Source organism: Callorhinus ursinus, unplaced genomic scaffold (assembly GCF_003265705.2).
Source record: "Callorhinus ursinus isolate GAN/ISIS: 27379988/994484 unplaced genomic scaffold, GSC_fseal_2.0 scaffold18, whole genome shotgun sequence".
In the NCBI taxonomy this organism is placed as follows: domain Eukaryota; kingdom Metazoa; phylum Chordata; class Mammalia; order Carnivora; family Otariidae; genus Callorhinus; species Callorhinus ursinus.
In genome coordinates this window covers 616984-633392 of record NW_027397080.1, presented here as the reverse complement: position 1 = coordinate 633392, position 16409 = coordinate 616984, and the positions used below count along the sequence as shown (strand labels likewise).

At 38.4% G+C, this 16409-nt stretch overlaps 1 protein-coding gene across 4 annotated transcripts in view; it reads right to left on the bottom strand.

The window, feature by feature from the left end:
* Positions 1-331: 331 nt before the first annotated feature.
* The window catches only part of PIK3R3 (phosphoinositide-3-kinase regulatory subunit 3), a 159281-nt gene continuing 143203 nt past the window's right edge, over positions 332-16409 (bottom strand). For 3 of the 4 annotated variants that reach the window (XM_073902694.1, XM_025856461.2, XM_073902696.1), the window contains 5 exons: positions 14632-14774; positions 12032-12208; positions 9700-9774; positions 9088-9258; positions 332-1503 (listed from right to left, as the gene is read on the bottom strand). In XM_073902694.1, coding sequence (XP_073758795.1) covers positions 1305-1503; positions 9088-9258; positions 9700-9774; positions 12032-12208; positions 14632-14774 — 765 coding nt within the window. In that variant the 3' untranslated portion in view covers positions 332-1304. The remainder of the gene's footprint in view (positions 1504-9087; positions 9259-9699; positions 9775-12031; positions 12209-14631; positions 14775-16409) is intronic. The other variant, XM_073902695.1, reaches the window with a different exon arrangement.

The following is a 16409-nucleotide window of genomic DNA, read 5'->3' as shown; positions in this document are numbered from 1 at the left end:
CCAGATGGCTTTTACTAACAGTCTATAAACTCCAAGCCATTATTTCCTCTCCTTACAAAAGTTTCAGAAACCACTGCATGGAAGCACACAGGTAACGTGGATGACCCTCACCCTAGACACCAGAGCCTCCGAGGTCCCCAACAACAGTCAGGCTCCCCTCCTGCTACAGCCTTCGCCACCCATGGCTCCCCTAAGCCCTACCCCACAAAGGACAGGGAGATCAAGGGAAATTAAACCATGTTTACTGTTTCTGCAGGGCCTTTAAATTTGGGAAGCACATAAGACTGTTGTTCTATATCATTATTTGGTATATCAAGCCGTCTAAAAGCACTGGATTGCACCTTTTCTTTACTCATACAAACAAGTTACAAAGGTTTTCAACAACAGATCATTCTTTAGGCTAAGGAAACACCACACAAGCACCAACTTCATTTTATGATTCAAAGTTCACCATGCCCACAAAAAGAACACTATTCCTCATCTCTGAGAAACAAGGGCAGGGCAGGAGTTACACTGACCAATTTTAGTGTTTGCTAAAACTAACAAATTCTAGTTCTCCTTTCACTTTCAAGTTTTGGTACAGAAGTGTGCATTCAGATAGTAGTGCTGTCTTCTTCCATCAGACCTTAGTCTGGCAACAAACTGTTCTGCTGAGATCAATTTGGCTTCTAAACATAACGCTTCTTTAGAGGGAAGAGCTACTGAGATGTTGACGCTTAACTTATGTTAGTTAATAAAGTACCTTCAGCTGAAGGTGTTTTTACCCCCTTGACTAAGATTCTCTCAATGAAATCCCAAGCCTCCCCATTTTCCTTTGGTTGTCTTTTTCACCAAATGCCATTCTACCACAGAACCAAAACAGCCTTCATTTTAGGAGGAAGTTGAGAGAGACTGCCAGATCAAAACAGAACTCCCCACAGAGCCATGCCCCTGCCACATTCCCAGAGACAAAGACCAAGAGAGGACGTGGACTCTTCAGAAATTTCCAGATATAACCCCCCACCCCCACCAAACCTAATGTGTTCTGTTGAGGGTGCCTGGCTAAACAAAAGCCCCAATGAAACAGACTTTCCAAAAAAACATCTGCTTCCAGCTTCCTATGTCAGTGCAGCGGCACAGCTGAGTCTCAGAGGACCTCAGGCCTCTTGTGCCCCCATCCTGGCCGGCTGCTGCTCGGCCTCTCCACATTCACAGAATCACTTCTTGTGCAAAACAAGCAGTCTACGTAGAAAGAATGCCCTCATAGTCTAATAAAAACTGTAGGAAAAAAATGCTAGAGAGCGACCTCTCTTCCCACTCCCTCTTTATCTGCAGAGTGAGGGCATCTGTGCGTGGACAGGGTAGGCAAGCCTGACGTTGAGGGAGTCGTTGTGCTGAACGAGGGAGGTCTGCTGGTAATGGAGCACCAGCTCCTTCAGGGAGCTGTACAGGTTGTAGGGCTCTGCAAAGCCATAGCCCCGAGCAGTGCTGTAGATCACACAGTGCTTCACTTCCCCGTCGGCACTGCAAAGACACAACACACAGACACCACAGGGAATTAAGGCAAGGAACGATAGATAAAGAGACCCCCAAATGACCAGAAGTCTGAACAATTTTTCTGCAAAGGAGGAGGTGTAGAAGTGTTTTGCCAAAGTTTGTAAAATGTCACGTCCATGTGTGTCCCCTCGCCCTCTTACAGACTTATCACAGAGATATCTTTCACCTCGCACCAAGACCTGGTGGAATGAAAATGGATGGCTGAATTTAATCACTCAGCTCTGCATCTCATGAGGCAAGAATGCACGGGAAAGAGAACACTTTTTTTTTTAAGTATACAAATCAATGATTTTTAGAATATTCACAAGCTTGTGGAACAATCGCCACCATCTAATTCCAGAATATTTTCATCACCCTAAAAAGAAACCATGTACTCATTAGCAGTCACTCTATTTCTCCTCCCCCTGGACCTTGACAAACACTAACAACTTTCTGTCTCTGGATTTGCTTAATTTGGCATTTCACATAAATGGAAACCTTCACTATCACACAACCTTCTGTATCTGATTTCTTTCACCTTAGCACATTTTCAAAGTTCATCCAGGCTGTAGATATATCAGTACTTCATCTGTGGCTGCGTAATATTCGGTCTGGACACCACATTCTGTTTATCCATTCATCAACTGATGGGACACTTGGGTTGTTTCTAATTTTTTTACTATTTCTGAATAATGCTGCTCTGAACATTTGTGTACAAGTTTTTTGTACGGATGTACGTTTTTAATTCTCTTGGATATATAGAGAGCCAGGCGTGGAACTGCTGAGTCATATGGTATCTCTTTTTGAGGAACTGCCAAACTGCCTTCCAAAGTGGTTGTACCACTTTCTATTCTAGCCAGCAGTGTACAAGGGTTCCGATTTCTTTACATCCATGTCAACACTTGTTACTGTCCATCTTTTTTATTATAATGATCCTAGTGGTATCTCATTGTGGTTTCAATTTGTACTTCCCTAAGGACTAACGATGTGGAGCATCTTTTCATATGTTTATTGACCATTTATAGATCTTCTTTAAAGGAATTTCTATTTTCTTCGGGTAAGTACCCAGTAGTCCACTTACTGAGTCATATTAATTCTATTTTTAATCTTTTGAGGAACCTCCATACTGTCTTCCATAGTGGCTGCACCAGTTTGCATCCTCACCAACAGTGCACAAGGGTTCTTTTTTCTCCACATCCTTGCCAACACGTGTTGTTGATTTTAGCCATTCTGCCAGGTGTGAGGTGGTATCTCATTGTGGGTTTGATTTGCATTTCCCTGATGATGAGTGAGGTTGAGCATCTCTTCATGTGTCTGTTGGCACTCTGTATGTCTCCTTTGGAAAAATGTCTGTTCAGGTCCCCTGCCCATTTTTAATTGGGTTATTTGGGTTTTTGTGTGTTGAATTGTCTAAGTTCTTTATATATTTTGGATATTAACCCCTTATTGGATATATCATTTGCAAAAGTCTTCTCTCAGTCAGTAGGTTGCCTTTTTGTTCTGTTGATTTCCTTCACTGTTCAAAAAGATACATGCACCCCTATGTTTACTGCAGCATTATTTACAATAGCCAAGATATGGAAGCAACCGAAGTGTCCATCAAGATAGATGAATAAAGATGATATGGGAGACACACACACACACACAGAGGAATATTACTCAGCCATAAAAAAGAATGGAATCTTACCACTTGCAACAACATGGATGGACCTGGAAGGTATGATGCTAAGTGAAATCAGTCAGAGAAAGACAAATACCATATGATTTTACTCATATGTGGAACTAAAGAAACAAAACAAATGAACAAACAAGGGGAAAAAAGACCAAAAAAACCTCAGATCTTAAATACAGAGAACTGGTGGTTACCAGAGAGAAGATGGGTAGGAGGATGGGTGAAATAAATAAAGGGGATTAAAAGCACACTTATCTTGCTGAACTTTGGGAGAAATGTATAGAATTGTTGAATTATGTAGCACACCTGAAGCTAATATAACACTATGTTAATTGTATGTGAATTTTTTTAAATGTCTATCCAAATCCTTTACCATTTTTTTAAACGTCCATCCAATTTTTAAATTGAGGCCCTTGGGGTTTTTTTTTACTGTTAAGGGTTATGATTTAGACACTAGTTGCTTAACAGATACATGATTTGCAAATATTCCATTCTGTGTGTTGTGTTTTCACTTTGATAGTGCCCTTTGATATAAAATGTTTTTAATTATATGGTGAAATCCAAATTATCTAGTTCTTTTGTTGTTTTTGCTTTTGGTTTGTAAGAAACCACTGCCTAATCCAAAGTCACAAGGGTTTATGTCTATGTTTTCTAAGTATTTTATACTTTTAGCTCTTACATTTAGGTCTATGATCCATTTTGAGTTAATTTTTATATATGGTGTGAGGTAGGGGTCCAACTTTATTCTTTTGCATGTGGCTTTCCAGTTGTCCCAGCTTCATGTGTTAAAATGATTACTTCCTCCCCACTGAATGGTCGTCAGGCCCTTGTTGAAAACCAACTGACCATAAATGTAAGGGTTTATTTCTTGACTCTCAATTCTATTCATTGATCTACATGTTTATCCTTGTTAGCACCTCACAATTTTGATTACTACCCCTTTGTTTTTTAAGTTTTGAAATCAGGAGGTGTACTTCAACTTTCTCTATTCTTTCAAGATCATTTTGGCTGTGCTGGATCCCTTGTACTTTCATATAAATTGTAGGATCATTTTGTCAATTTCTACAAAAGTCCCCCTGAGATTTTTGATAGGGATTACATTGAACATGTAGCTCAATTTGGGAAGTTATTTCTATCTTAACAATATTAAGTCTTTTAATCCATGAACACAGGATGTCTTTCCACTTAAATTTAAGTCTCCCTTTGAGTTCTTTCAATGATGTTTTATAGTTTTCACCATACAGCTCTTGCATTTCTTTTTGTATTAATCCTACTGGTATTTTTGATGATATTATATGTAGAATGCGTTCATTTCATTTTCAGATTGTTTATTACTGGTATTTAGAAATACAACTGATTTTTGAATCCTGATCTTTTAACCTGCAACCTTGAACTTATTTATTAGCTCTAATAATTTACATCTTCCTTACCAAACTGGATGCTTTTTATTTCTTTTTCTTGTCCAATTACCTTAACTAGAACCTTCTGTACAATGATGTTTAGAAGTGGTGAGAGTGGACATCTTCGTTTTCTTCCTTTCTTAGGGGAAAGCACTATCTTTCACCATTAAGTATATTAGCTCTGAGTTTTTCATAGTTACCCTTTATCAAGTTGAGGAAGAACCCTATTCCTAGGTTGTTCAGACTTTTTTTAAACAAGAGTGCTAGATTGTGTCAAATGGTTTTTGTGATTCTATTGAATCATGTGATTTTTGTCCTTTATCCTATTATGCAGTATATTATGTTCATTGTTGTTTTTTGGGTTTTTTTAAATTGAAAAAACCCTTGCCTTCCTGGGATGAATTCTACTTAGTCATGGTATATAATCCTTATATGCTGCTGGAGTTGCCTTGCTAGTATTCTGTTGAGGATTTTTGTGTCTGTGTTCCTAAGGGATATTGGTCCATAGTTATCTTGTGATTATCTTTGTCTGGTTTTGGTATCAATAATACTGCCCTCATGAAATGTTGGGAAGTGTTCTCTTTTTGTGGGGAAGAGTTTGTGAAGGACTTCTGTTAATTCTTTTTTAAAATATTTGGCAGAATTCACCAGTGAACACAATTGGGCTGGGCTTTTCTATGTGGGTAGCTTTTTAATTATTAATAACCCAATTTCTTGTTATAGTTCTATTCACATTTTCTGCTTCCTCTTAAGCCAGTTTCAGTGGTTTGTGTGCTTCCAGGAATTTGTCCATTTCATCTGGGTTTTAATTTTTTGGTATATGATTGTTTATCGTATTTCCTCATTATCTTTTTTTTTATTTCTATAAGGACTATAAGTAATGACCCCTCTTTCATCCTGATTTTAGTAATTTGTTTCTTCTCTGTGGGGATGGGGGCAGTTTAGCTTGAGGCTGTAATTCAGTTCCATCCGAACTTTTGGTTTCATGGATTCTCTCAATTGTTTTCTACTCTTTATTTCATTTACTTCCATTCTAATCTTTATTATTCCCTTTTTTTTGCTTGGGTTTAGTTTGCTCTTCCTTTTTTAGTTTCTTAAGGTGGAAGGTTACTTTATTAATATGTGATCTCCCTTTCTTAACATAAATGTTTACAGTTATAAATTTAGCATTTAGCACTGCTTTAGCTGAATTCTGTGAGTTTTGATAAGTTGTGTTTCTTCTTTTACTCATCTCAAAGTATTTTCTAATTTCCCTCGTTTTCTTTTTTTGATCCACTGGTTATTTAGGAATGTGTTGGTCACTGTCCACATTTGAGGATTTCCCAAATTTCCTGTTTTTGATTTCTAGTTTCTTTCCACTGTGGTTAGAAAGCATATTTTGTGGGATTTCAACACTTTTAAATGTATTGAGACTATGGCCTAACCTATGGCCTATCCTGGATAATGTTTCATGTGCCCTTAAGAAGAATGTGTATTCTGCTGTTGTTAGATGGAGTGTTCTGGATAGGTCTATTAAGTCTAGTTGTTTTATAATATCATTCAAATCTTCTTCTACCTTTCTGATCTGTCTAGTTCTATCCCTAATCAAATTTTTTACCCCAAATGGCAATAAGGATCACAAGTGTTCACTACCTGAATCCTTAACCTAGTGAATACAGGCATTGCTGGCTGCAGGTCTTTAGCGTAAGAAGGTTGTAGAGTTAAGCAATTTTTCTTCTTAGGCTTCTTGATGATGTCATTAACAAATTAAAATGGAAGAACAAATGAGTTCCATGTGTGACTTCCTACATGATCATGTTAATTCTGCTATGAGAATCTCCTAAAAAACTGAACATATTCATATTCCTACTTCAGCAAATGTTCTAAGTATACTGGGAGATTACTATAGGCAGGCTTCCTATAGCCAGAATGGCTGGCAAACAAGTGGGAGTCTTTGTGATGCCAGATTCTTTTGCTTCCAACCATCCTCAGTGTGAATGCCAACATGATTACGACTGCAGATGTTTTTCATAAGCAAGGGAATTCCACATTGCTGTGGACTTAATGGTCAAGTCTGTGGCTAAAGGAAGGAGAAAAAGAATACACCTCCTCAAGATACTCAAGCTGCTCCTTGGTCTCCCAGGAATTAGCTGAGCTGCTGGGCAGTATCTTCCACCAGCCAAGTCCTTGACCCACAGGCTGCCACCCAATGACCTAGGTGAGGGTACCAATGCACTGGGCTTACTTACTGCCTTTCTTCTTTTTATTTTTAAAAGATCTCAATTTCTATAAGAACCACCCTATCTTGGCATTTCCACTCAGGTAACTTAAGCAGCCCGGGTAAGAGAAAAAAGAAATGTTTTAAATAATTGTAGGGGCACCTGGGCGGCTGAGTCCGTTAAGCATCTGACCCTTGGTTTCAGCTCACGTCATGATCTTGGGGTCCTGGGATCAAGCCCCAAGTCAGCCTCCACGCTCAGTGGGGAGTCTGCTTCCCCCCTCCGTCTGCTCCTCCCCCTGCTTGCATGCTCACTCACTCCCACTCTCACTCTCTCTCTCAAATAAATAAATCTTTTAAAAATATTTAAAATAATTGTATCTTTGCAAAACAGTAATCCAATGCACTTTTCATGTCCTCCCCCATATTCTGCCCACAGATATCCCATTATTCATCCTTTCAAAGTCCAGTTCAAATGCTACCTCTTCCACAAAACCTCCCAACCCTCTCCCTCTCCACCAGAATAGTTCTTCATGTGTACAGCCTACTGATGATACCTATTTCACAGTGATTCTATTTATCTTGGATATTTAATTGTGAAATGAAAAAAGTATGGTGCAACAGAAAAACGTGGGCTTTGAAACCAGGTAAACTTGGATTCAAACTCCGACTCCATAGACCAACTAAGGATGAGATGATCACGTAAAGCACTGAGCACTCTGTTAATATGAGTGTCTTTTGTCCATTCTCACCACCTTGCCCTCTTTGAGGGCAAAATCATTTTGTTATTTTTGCTTGCTTTCTGCCATGTCCATCAGTAGCATCATTATCATAATAATACTGGTAGATAACATTCACTTATTATGTACCAACACTGATCAAAGCACATTACATGTATTAACTAATTTAATACTTATAAAAACCCTCAAGTAGATATTATTATCCTTATTTTTCAGATAAGGAAACTGGACAAAGAAAGGTTAAGTAATTTACCCTAGGTCACACATCTGGTAAGTAGAGTCAGGATTTGAATGCAATATATTTGGTACCAAAGCTTGCTCTCATAACAATCATAATATACCTTCATTCTAAGTATGGTCTTTGTCAGTGAAGGAGTATACACAACACTTAGGCAAAATGTGACAGACATGGTTAGTTGTCCCCAGAATTTCACCTTCCATTAAAAAGAAACTAATAGAGGCATCTGGGTGACTCAGTCAGTTAAGCCTCGGACTCGTGATCTCAGCTCAGTTGTGATCTCATGGGTTGTAGCGCGGAATCAGGCCCCACGGCGGGCTCTGTGCTCAGCAGGGAGTCTGCTTGAAGATTCTCTCTCTCTGTCCCTCCCCCTACTCTGCCATGCACTTGCTCTCTCTCTCAAATAAATCTAAATAAGTAAATAAATAAACGGATGGGTGGATGGATGGAAACTAATAAAATAGGCTTTTCCAAACAAAGTCATGAGATCATCTTACAGAAAATACCAACATTTTCGATCACTACCGCAACAGAAAACTACTTAAGTACAAAATTTAGATAGTTTTTCTTCTGAAGTAAAAAACAATTCTTAATCAAGCCTTACTTAAACGGACATTGAAGCCCAAATTAGACATGCAGGAGACTACGACAAAATTATGATTTTTAAAAAAATTTTTCAATTAATTTATCTATTTAAAGTAGGCTCCACAACCAATGAAGAGCTTGAACTGATGACCCTGAGATCAAGGGTCACACGCTCTACTGACTAAGCCAGCCAGGCACCCCTCCTTAGGCGATCTTTCAATTGAAGATCTCATATTACTTTTCACAAATGCCTGAAAATCCAATAGCAACATGCAGGGCTAATCTGCTTACCATTTGAAATTAAAATCCCCCAAATAATTTCAGATATCATTTCTCCTAAAGCAACTAACTGTTTTCTTTATATAAATATTAAAGGTCTGGGGCGCCTGGGTGGCTCAGTCGTTGAGCGTCTGCCTTCGGCTCAGGTCATGATCCCAGGGTCCTGGGATCGAGCCCCGCATCGGGCTCCCTGCTCTGCGGGGGGCCTGCTTCTCGCTCTCCCACTCCCCGCTTGTGTCCCCTCTCTTGCTGTGTCTCTCTCTGTCAAATAAATAAATAAAATCTTAAAAATAAATAAATAAATAAAAATAAAAATAAAAATAAATATTAAAGGTCTAAGCCATGGGTCCTCATTACTGTACTTCAAATAATTTTTGAATTATTTGAATTTTATGAAGGGTTGAGTTTCTATTAATCAATGCAGAAATTTTCAAAAGGTTAAACCGCTAGAGAAGACTTACACCACAGAGCAAGCATAACATCCTTTCTTGCTACTCTCACGAATTAAAAATGCACCATCAGGTTTCCCATAAAGCAAGTCCTCTGCTTGTACTCGATTGATATCCTCAACAAACCAGGTTTTCTCATCATAATGGGGCAGGTTTTCATCTTCCTCATTGATAAAATAGGTCCTAAAAATTAAATGTTAAAATATTATTCTAACAATCAGGTTACTTACACCTAAATGCAAACTCATGAATAAAACACTCATTCTAAATCTTTAACCACAAAATGACGAAGTAAAACTACAATTACTTGGGACGTTTTTTAACAACTTTGTTATTTGCTACGGTGCAGAAAACAGGAAATTCACACCTCTCATCCAATCAGCTGACAAAGAATGTCTGAATGAGCAATGCTCATGCACCAAGATTTCAAGTGGCTCAGCAGGTCTCTGACCTCAAGTGCCTGTAGCGTACTCTACTCTTCAAGCAATTCAATTTAAAAGAGGTGCAAAGTTCCTGATTCAATGTCCTCAACTGACAATGAGAGCCAACACTTGGCATGTATAAAGAAGCCCCACATCTTAGATTGGGGACCAAACCCCTCTGATAGAAAGGTAGAGAACTTACTCATCAGCATCCTCATTCTTGATTCCCAGCCAGGCATTTAGGCGCTTCTGTCTCACTCCTTTGTGATTGAGCCATCTGCCAGAAGGAAGACACCAGTGTCAGTATCTCTGCAAACTCTGCCCAATGTAGACATGTCCAAGCCAACCAAATTTCCAGATTCCAGGAACCTCTTATTTTAACCCACTCCCACTAAAAGGGGCCAGAGATTTCCTTAAACTAGTTTCTCCTTAATTTTTCCTCCAACTTTCCACAAAAAAGCAGAAACACAGGGAGTTTACTGAAATTAGGCACTTCTCTCATTTTTCATTTTCCTTTTCTAGAAGTTTGTACCACCATAAGCACACATATACTTTCACTTAAACACATGGGGACATCTGTTTCTGAAATCATTAGTTATGTGAGCATGGTGTCACATTTGCAATCTCCACTAAGCCAGAAGACTCAATTCCTGTGTGGCCCACTACATTGAGTTAAACATTCTAAAACAATTTCAAGGTCTATTCTCGTACCTAAGCAAGCCACAAGAAATTCAGGATGGCAATCTGAGTAATTAATATAAATTTACCTCATCACTAGGCAAATCATAGTATTTTAAGATACACCAAAACTTTAAATGTAAAACAACATACCATTAAATTTAGTTCCACTGACATGGCCACTGGTCTAAAAATTTGAGTGAGTATAAAAACTCTTTCACTCATCACCATCCCCCAACCAGGCTCCGATCATTCAGGTCTCATCATAAACATCATCTCCTCAGGGAGGACTGCCCTAATTATCCCAACTGAGGCAGTCCCCTTGTCACTCATTCTCTATATTTTACCTTATTTTATCATCTTCATAGCACTTGCCTGAAATTCATTATTTTATATTTTCACTTATGTTTGTCTCCCCCACTAAAATGTAAGAAAGGGGTCTGTCCTATTGTTCATGACTATTCCCAATGCTGAAAACAGTGCCAGGATATAGTAGATACTCAATAAATATCTCCCTAAACACCCTAGTTATCTTTACTAGCAGATCATGATTTATCACCCATGATGTTATCTAAACTCTCTTCTATATTTAGTTTACATAATTTGTTAAAGGAACCTTCAAGGTCTAGTTTGCCACACTTATTCATGCCTCTTGGGATGGTGTATTTTTTAATAATCTCATCACTTTCCAGAGCAAACAAGGGCTTCCATTCATTCCTTTGGTCTGTGGCATAAGCCTTCTTCTTGGGCCTTTCTTCAGCTTCATTATATGACCAGAATCACATAAGCTTTCTGAGAGCAGACACACCCTGATTTTAGACAAGGTACCTCCTTGCCTTGTTTCCAAGGCTCTTCTATATGCTTTGTGTACTTGCTTGACTTTTGTTTTTTGTCCACAATAGCAAACAAATGATCTCTAGAAAGGAGTTACTAAAAACTACTCAGCACAGCATAGTTCTAATTGTTTGCCCCCAAAACTTATCACCTTAAATTTTACTCTACTCAATAGCCACTGTCCCCACCTCTTAAGCTTTTATTTTCTCCCCTCTCCCTTTCTCATACAAAGAAACCCTGAAGTCTATGGAAAATCCAGTCAGAGGTCTTTACTTTGTGTTCTACCAAGAGTTTGAATCAAGTTGTGTTCCATGCATGAAAGTCACCTATAAACATATTTTGTAGCAGTCTATTCATTACCTAGAACAAAACATATTTTTGTTTCTCATGGATTCTCTCCTATAAGACAGTCATTTGTCCTAAAAATCTATCATCTTGTTCTGATAATATACCTTTCAATCTATATTTGAGTAATATCCCTATATCTATCTAAATCATACAGTTTTCTAAAGAGTTGAGTTTCATTCCTCAGGTCAGATTACCTTGCATGCCTGCTATTGGCACATTTCTATTACTTGAATACAGAATTTCATTTCTTATATATAAAAACCCTTTAGGAGACTGTCCTGTATACTTATTTGTAGGCCCCCACTATCAGTGTTATTATGAGGGGTAATTTCTATTTCTGTGGTTCTACTATGTAATCAAAGATTCTGGTTTTTGTATTTAGGCAAACATTAACCTGTTCTTTTTAAGCTACACCACATTGCTCATGCCACACCCAACCTCTGAGATTTTCCATTTGTATGGACTAGAATCTAGAATGCTACATTGTGGTTTGCCCCACATGTTGACTTTAGGTAAACTCGGGTACCACCAAATACTACCAGGATTGCTTTCCTAAATTCTTACAAATCTCACTGGCCAGTTCTCAGTTACAAATCTCTTCTACCTCTAACGAGTCTAGTGCCAGCAGTAATCTGGTGCTGGTATTTCCTCCCATACCGGCCCAGACTACTCACACAAGGTGCTGATCTCGGATCTTGCGCAGCTGTATCAGGTCAGGTTTGATACTGTTCATTTTTTTATCTATTTCCCGGTTGTCCAAAGCTTGTTTCTTCAAATCCTGCTCTAGACGCATTTTGCTATCATGAATCTCACCCAGACGTGATTTCAATTTGTCATAATTCATCATAATTCTGTGAAAATATTGACATATTAAGGCTAAAACAGGAACCAAGCAGAAACATTCTATAATGTGAGCATAGTCCTAATATCTTAAGTGTGGTAGACATCTGTTGTTTTTGCCTAGCCCGTATCCATTCTCATTCTTTTGGTAATGGCACCTTGATGTTCCCTGTAGGAAAGGGCTCCCTGCCCCCATCTCAGAGTCACAGGTGAATATTCACACAACCCAGCCCAGCCATTAAGAGTATTCCATTATATCCTATCGCTACCCTCAGGCCACAGTGACTGATTCAGGAATGGGAATAATACCCTTACTGACCCAATGAAAATCAATTCTGGTTTGCTAGAACTATTGTAAACAGAGGTTCTCTCTTCTCACTGAGATTGCTAAATTATAAATATGTGATTCTAGGACTCCCAGCAGCTATACTGCTACCCCACAGGGAAAGCCTGCCTGAGGATGAAGCCAACACAGAGAAAAAATAAGGCAAAGACAGAGTATGAGAGAAAATCCTGATGACCTTGTTTGGGCCCTGGATCCAGACATGAATGAACAAGTAAAGCTGTATGGATGATCTTCAAGAGGTAGCACCATACAACAGTTAAGAGCAGAGCTTTGCAGTCAGCCTGCCTAAGTCTGAATCTCTGCCCTGCCACTTACTGCATGGCCATGGGCAAGTTATTCAGCTTCTCTGTGCCTTCATTTCCTCATCTGTTTAAAATGGGTAGCTACAATAGTACCTACTTCACTAAGTTATTATGTGAATTAAATGTGATAATACATGTAAAAGGACCAAACAGTGCCTGGTACATCTTGGCAAGCACTCAGCAGATAATGACTATAAGCTTTCCAGCATGCAAACTTCTGCTGTGCTCTGAAGGCAATAACTGTCCACATCACTCATTTGTCACTCAAAAAATACGTTTTATATTACTATTAAAACTTCATCATCAGCTACTTTACCTTCCTTTGCAACAAAACTAACAGGTTCTTTTCTATCCCTTAATTGTTAATAATAATAATAGCTATTTATTGATACCATATGCCAAGATACATTCATACATACACACACATGACTTTCTGTACCATAAATAGGCATGTGTATATCTATCACCTGATTCTCACAGCATTTTAAAAAGATATTATCTACAGTTTATAGAGGAGGAAACAGGCTCAGAGTTAAGTAACTTACCCAAGATCACACAGCTAGTAAATGATCAATACAGAATTCAAGCCCATGGTTTTAACCATTAAGCTATACTGCCTCAACAGCTCTTAGCCCTAGTCTTATGCACACAGAAGTTCACTGATACTTTGGTGCTAATATGAGAAATAATTTTGCTTTTCCCTTGCAGATGATTCATTTTTATTTATTATCCAATTTTTCATTCCTCAGCCCACTGTTATCTGGATCAGTCTCCCAACATTCCACTAAATTTGCTATGATAAAGACTTCCAATATCAATTTAGTTGCCAGACCCAATATTTCTCACGCTGCTCACTCTCTATAATCTTCTTAGCATCTACTATCACATATACACTTATGCCTCCCAAATCCTTTCTGTACCTTGAGTTCCAAAACCAGATAACCAGCTGTCTGCCTCTCAGACAACTCCATTTGTTTTCTCACAGGAACCTCAAACTCATTGGTTCCAACTCCGAACTTACCTCATGCACGTCCTATTGTGAGTAACATCATTCCTTATTCATTCATATCAGAAATCTAGGAATAATCTTTGACTTCTCCCACACCTATCATATCTGGTCAGGTATCAAGTCCTCAGCATTTCCATTAATTCCTCCTCCTTTCCTGCCATTGCTCTGGTCCAGGCCCTCACCATCATTTAACCTGATGACCACAAACGCTGCCATCACCTGCAACAGTCAAGCTGGTCTTCCTGCCCATGGTTTTTCTCAGCCTCCAATTTATTCTCAGAGTGCTGCTGTTGGTTTTCAGTTCAAACAAAAATTCAGTGAGCATCACCATGTACTCTCAGGGACCACAACAGTTGCTAGAGCTATTAGGAAAAATAAGCCACCATCCTTATTCCACTAACAAGCTTACAGTTTAGTGGTTGTGATCTTTGGTAAATGTTACAGTAGGAATCAGGACTAGATACAAAAAGCTTTTTGTAGGGACAAAAAGCTTTTTGTAGGGACAAAAAGCTTCTAAACCTGTCTAGGTAATCAGGGAAATTTTTCTTAGAAAAGTCATGCATAAGCTGAATCCTAAAGGATGAGCAGGAGTTAAAAATTTGGAAGGATGTAGAAGGAACACAGAAAAGGGAAGGTTCAGTGTGATGCCATTAGTCAGAATAGCAAATAGTTCCATATATGACGTTTAAGGGGGTAAAAGCAAACACAAAAGAGATTATTGGGGAATAAAAGAAGTTTCGTCTCACTGAAGAACTTGGAAGGGTTAGGTAGATTTACCGTTCAATTTCCTTTTCATTCCCCTCTCTGCGAAACCGCTCAATATATTCTTTGCTATGTTGTTCTTGTGTGTGACACTGCTCTTCAAATATTTTAATTGTTTCATTAAAAGCTTCAATTGCAGTCCTCTTCATCTGTATTTCCTATAGGAGAGAAAAAGGAAAGACATACTCTTTATTATCTTTATTTTTTTTATAACCTTGGTCTTAAAACAAATCTTAAAATTCCAGTTAAAGGGCGCCTGGGTGGCTCAGTTGTTAAGCATCTGCCTTCGGCTCAGGTCATGATCTCAGGCTCCTGGGATGGAGCCCCGCAATGGGCTCCCTGCTCAGCGGGAAGCCTGCTTCTCCCTCTCCCACTCCCCCTGCTTGTGTTGCTGCTCTCGCGCTCTCTCTGTCAAATAAATAAATAAAATCTTAAAAAAAAAATTCCAGTTAAAATTCCATATAAGACTGAATTAAGATGCCTAAAATAACTCCTATTTACCTCCTACCCTTATTACTTATATGCAAAATACATTATCCAAACCTTAAAATAAAAAGAAAAAGAACTATTACTTGAAATATAGCTGAGAATCACCACAAAAAGGCCTGAGTTGTTAAGAGAGATTAACCCTGAACTCTTTGAAGACCAGGATAAAGTTATGCGTTTGCACTTATTATATTGCTGACCCCCAAAAGGTTAAAGAAGTGAATGAATAGAATGGAGAAGTCCATACACCAGTGTGCATAGCCTTATTCCCAGAAGAGTCCTTTAGAGTCTATTTATTCTATCAATTCTAAAAAATGTAATTTTCCAAACAGATTCATCAATAGATTAATCTGATCAGAAGTAGAAAACGAGGGGCGTCTGGCTGGCTCAGTCAGTAGAACATGGGACTCTTGATCTTGGGGTTGTAAGGCAAGCTGCACATTAGGTATAGATTACTTAAAAATAAAAAAGATCTTTAAAATGAAAAGAAGCAGCAGAAAATAAAGGGGGGGGGAAATAGCAGCTAAAATCAGATGCAGAATAAAATGAAAAACTAAAACTTCACAAAACAAATGCCCAGTAGGCTAAGCCATTCAACATTAGGACAAGTAGTCCTATACATTTTGATGAGCTCTGAGGTTATTTGTAGACTTTAGCATCTGAACCCTGATTCCCCAAAATCTTCAGAGGGTTAAACTTTGTTCAATTTATATTAGAAAGTCAAGAATGATGCATAAACGTCTAGAGAATTGCTATCCTGTATGTTTACAATTTTAAAAGTTTTGCTGCTTATGGGATAATTCCTCAAAACTATCTAGCACTGATTAATTTCAACAAATGATTACTGAGAAGCCACTGTACAGAAAGCATAACTGGTGATAAAGAGATTAATAAAACATGAAGCCTGCTCTGTAGGTTTTAGAACACAGGTGAAATTGATTTCTGAACTCCAATAACGTTCTGTTTCATGTCATGGTAGAAGCAATCAAGTTAGGGTGAATTAGTTATTTACTGCTTTACAGAGGCTTCATGGAGGGGACAAGAACCTTATGCTGCTCCATATGGATGAGGTTATATCATACATATCTTAAATAGTACTGTGAACTTATTGGAATGCCCGCATCTAAACAGCTTCAAATTCTACAACTCTCAAATTACAGTGAAGGGTCTTGGCTCCCTTGCAAGGTCAAAAATTACCTACGAAGCTCTGGCCTTGTATCCTTAAAGAAGACACTAATAATCTACACTTTACTAACACTGGTGTGTTTTACAGCATTGTCAAAGCAGTAGCTGCCCCATAAACAATG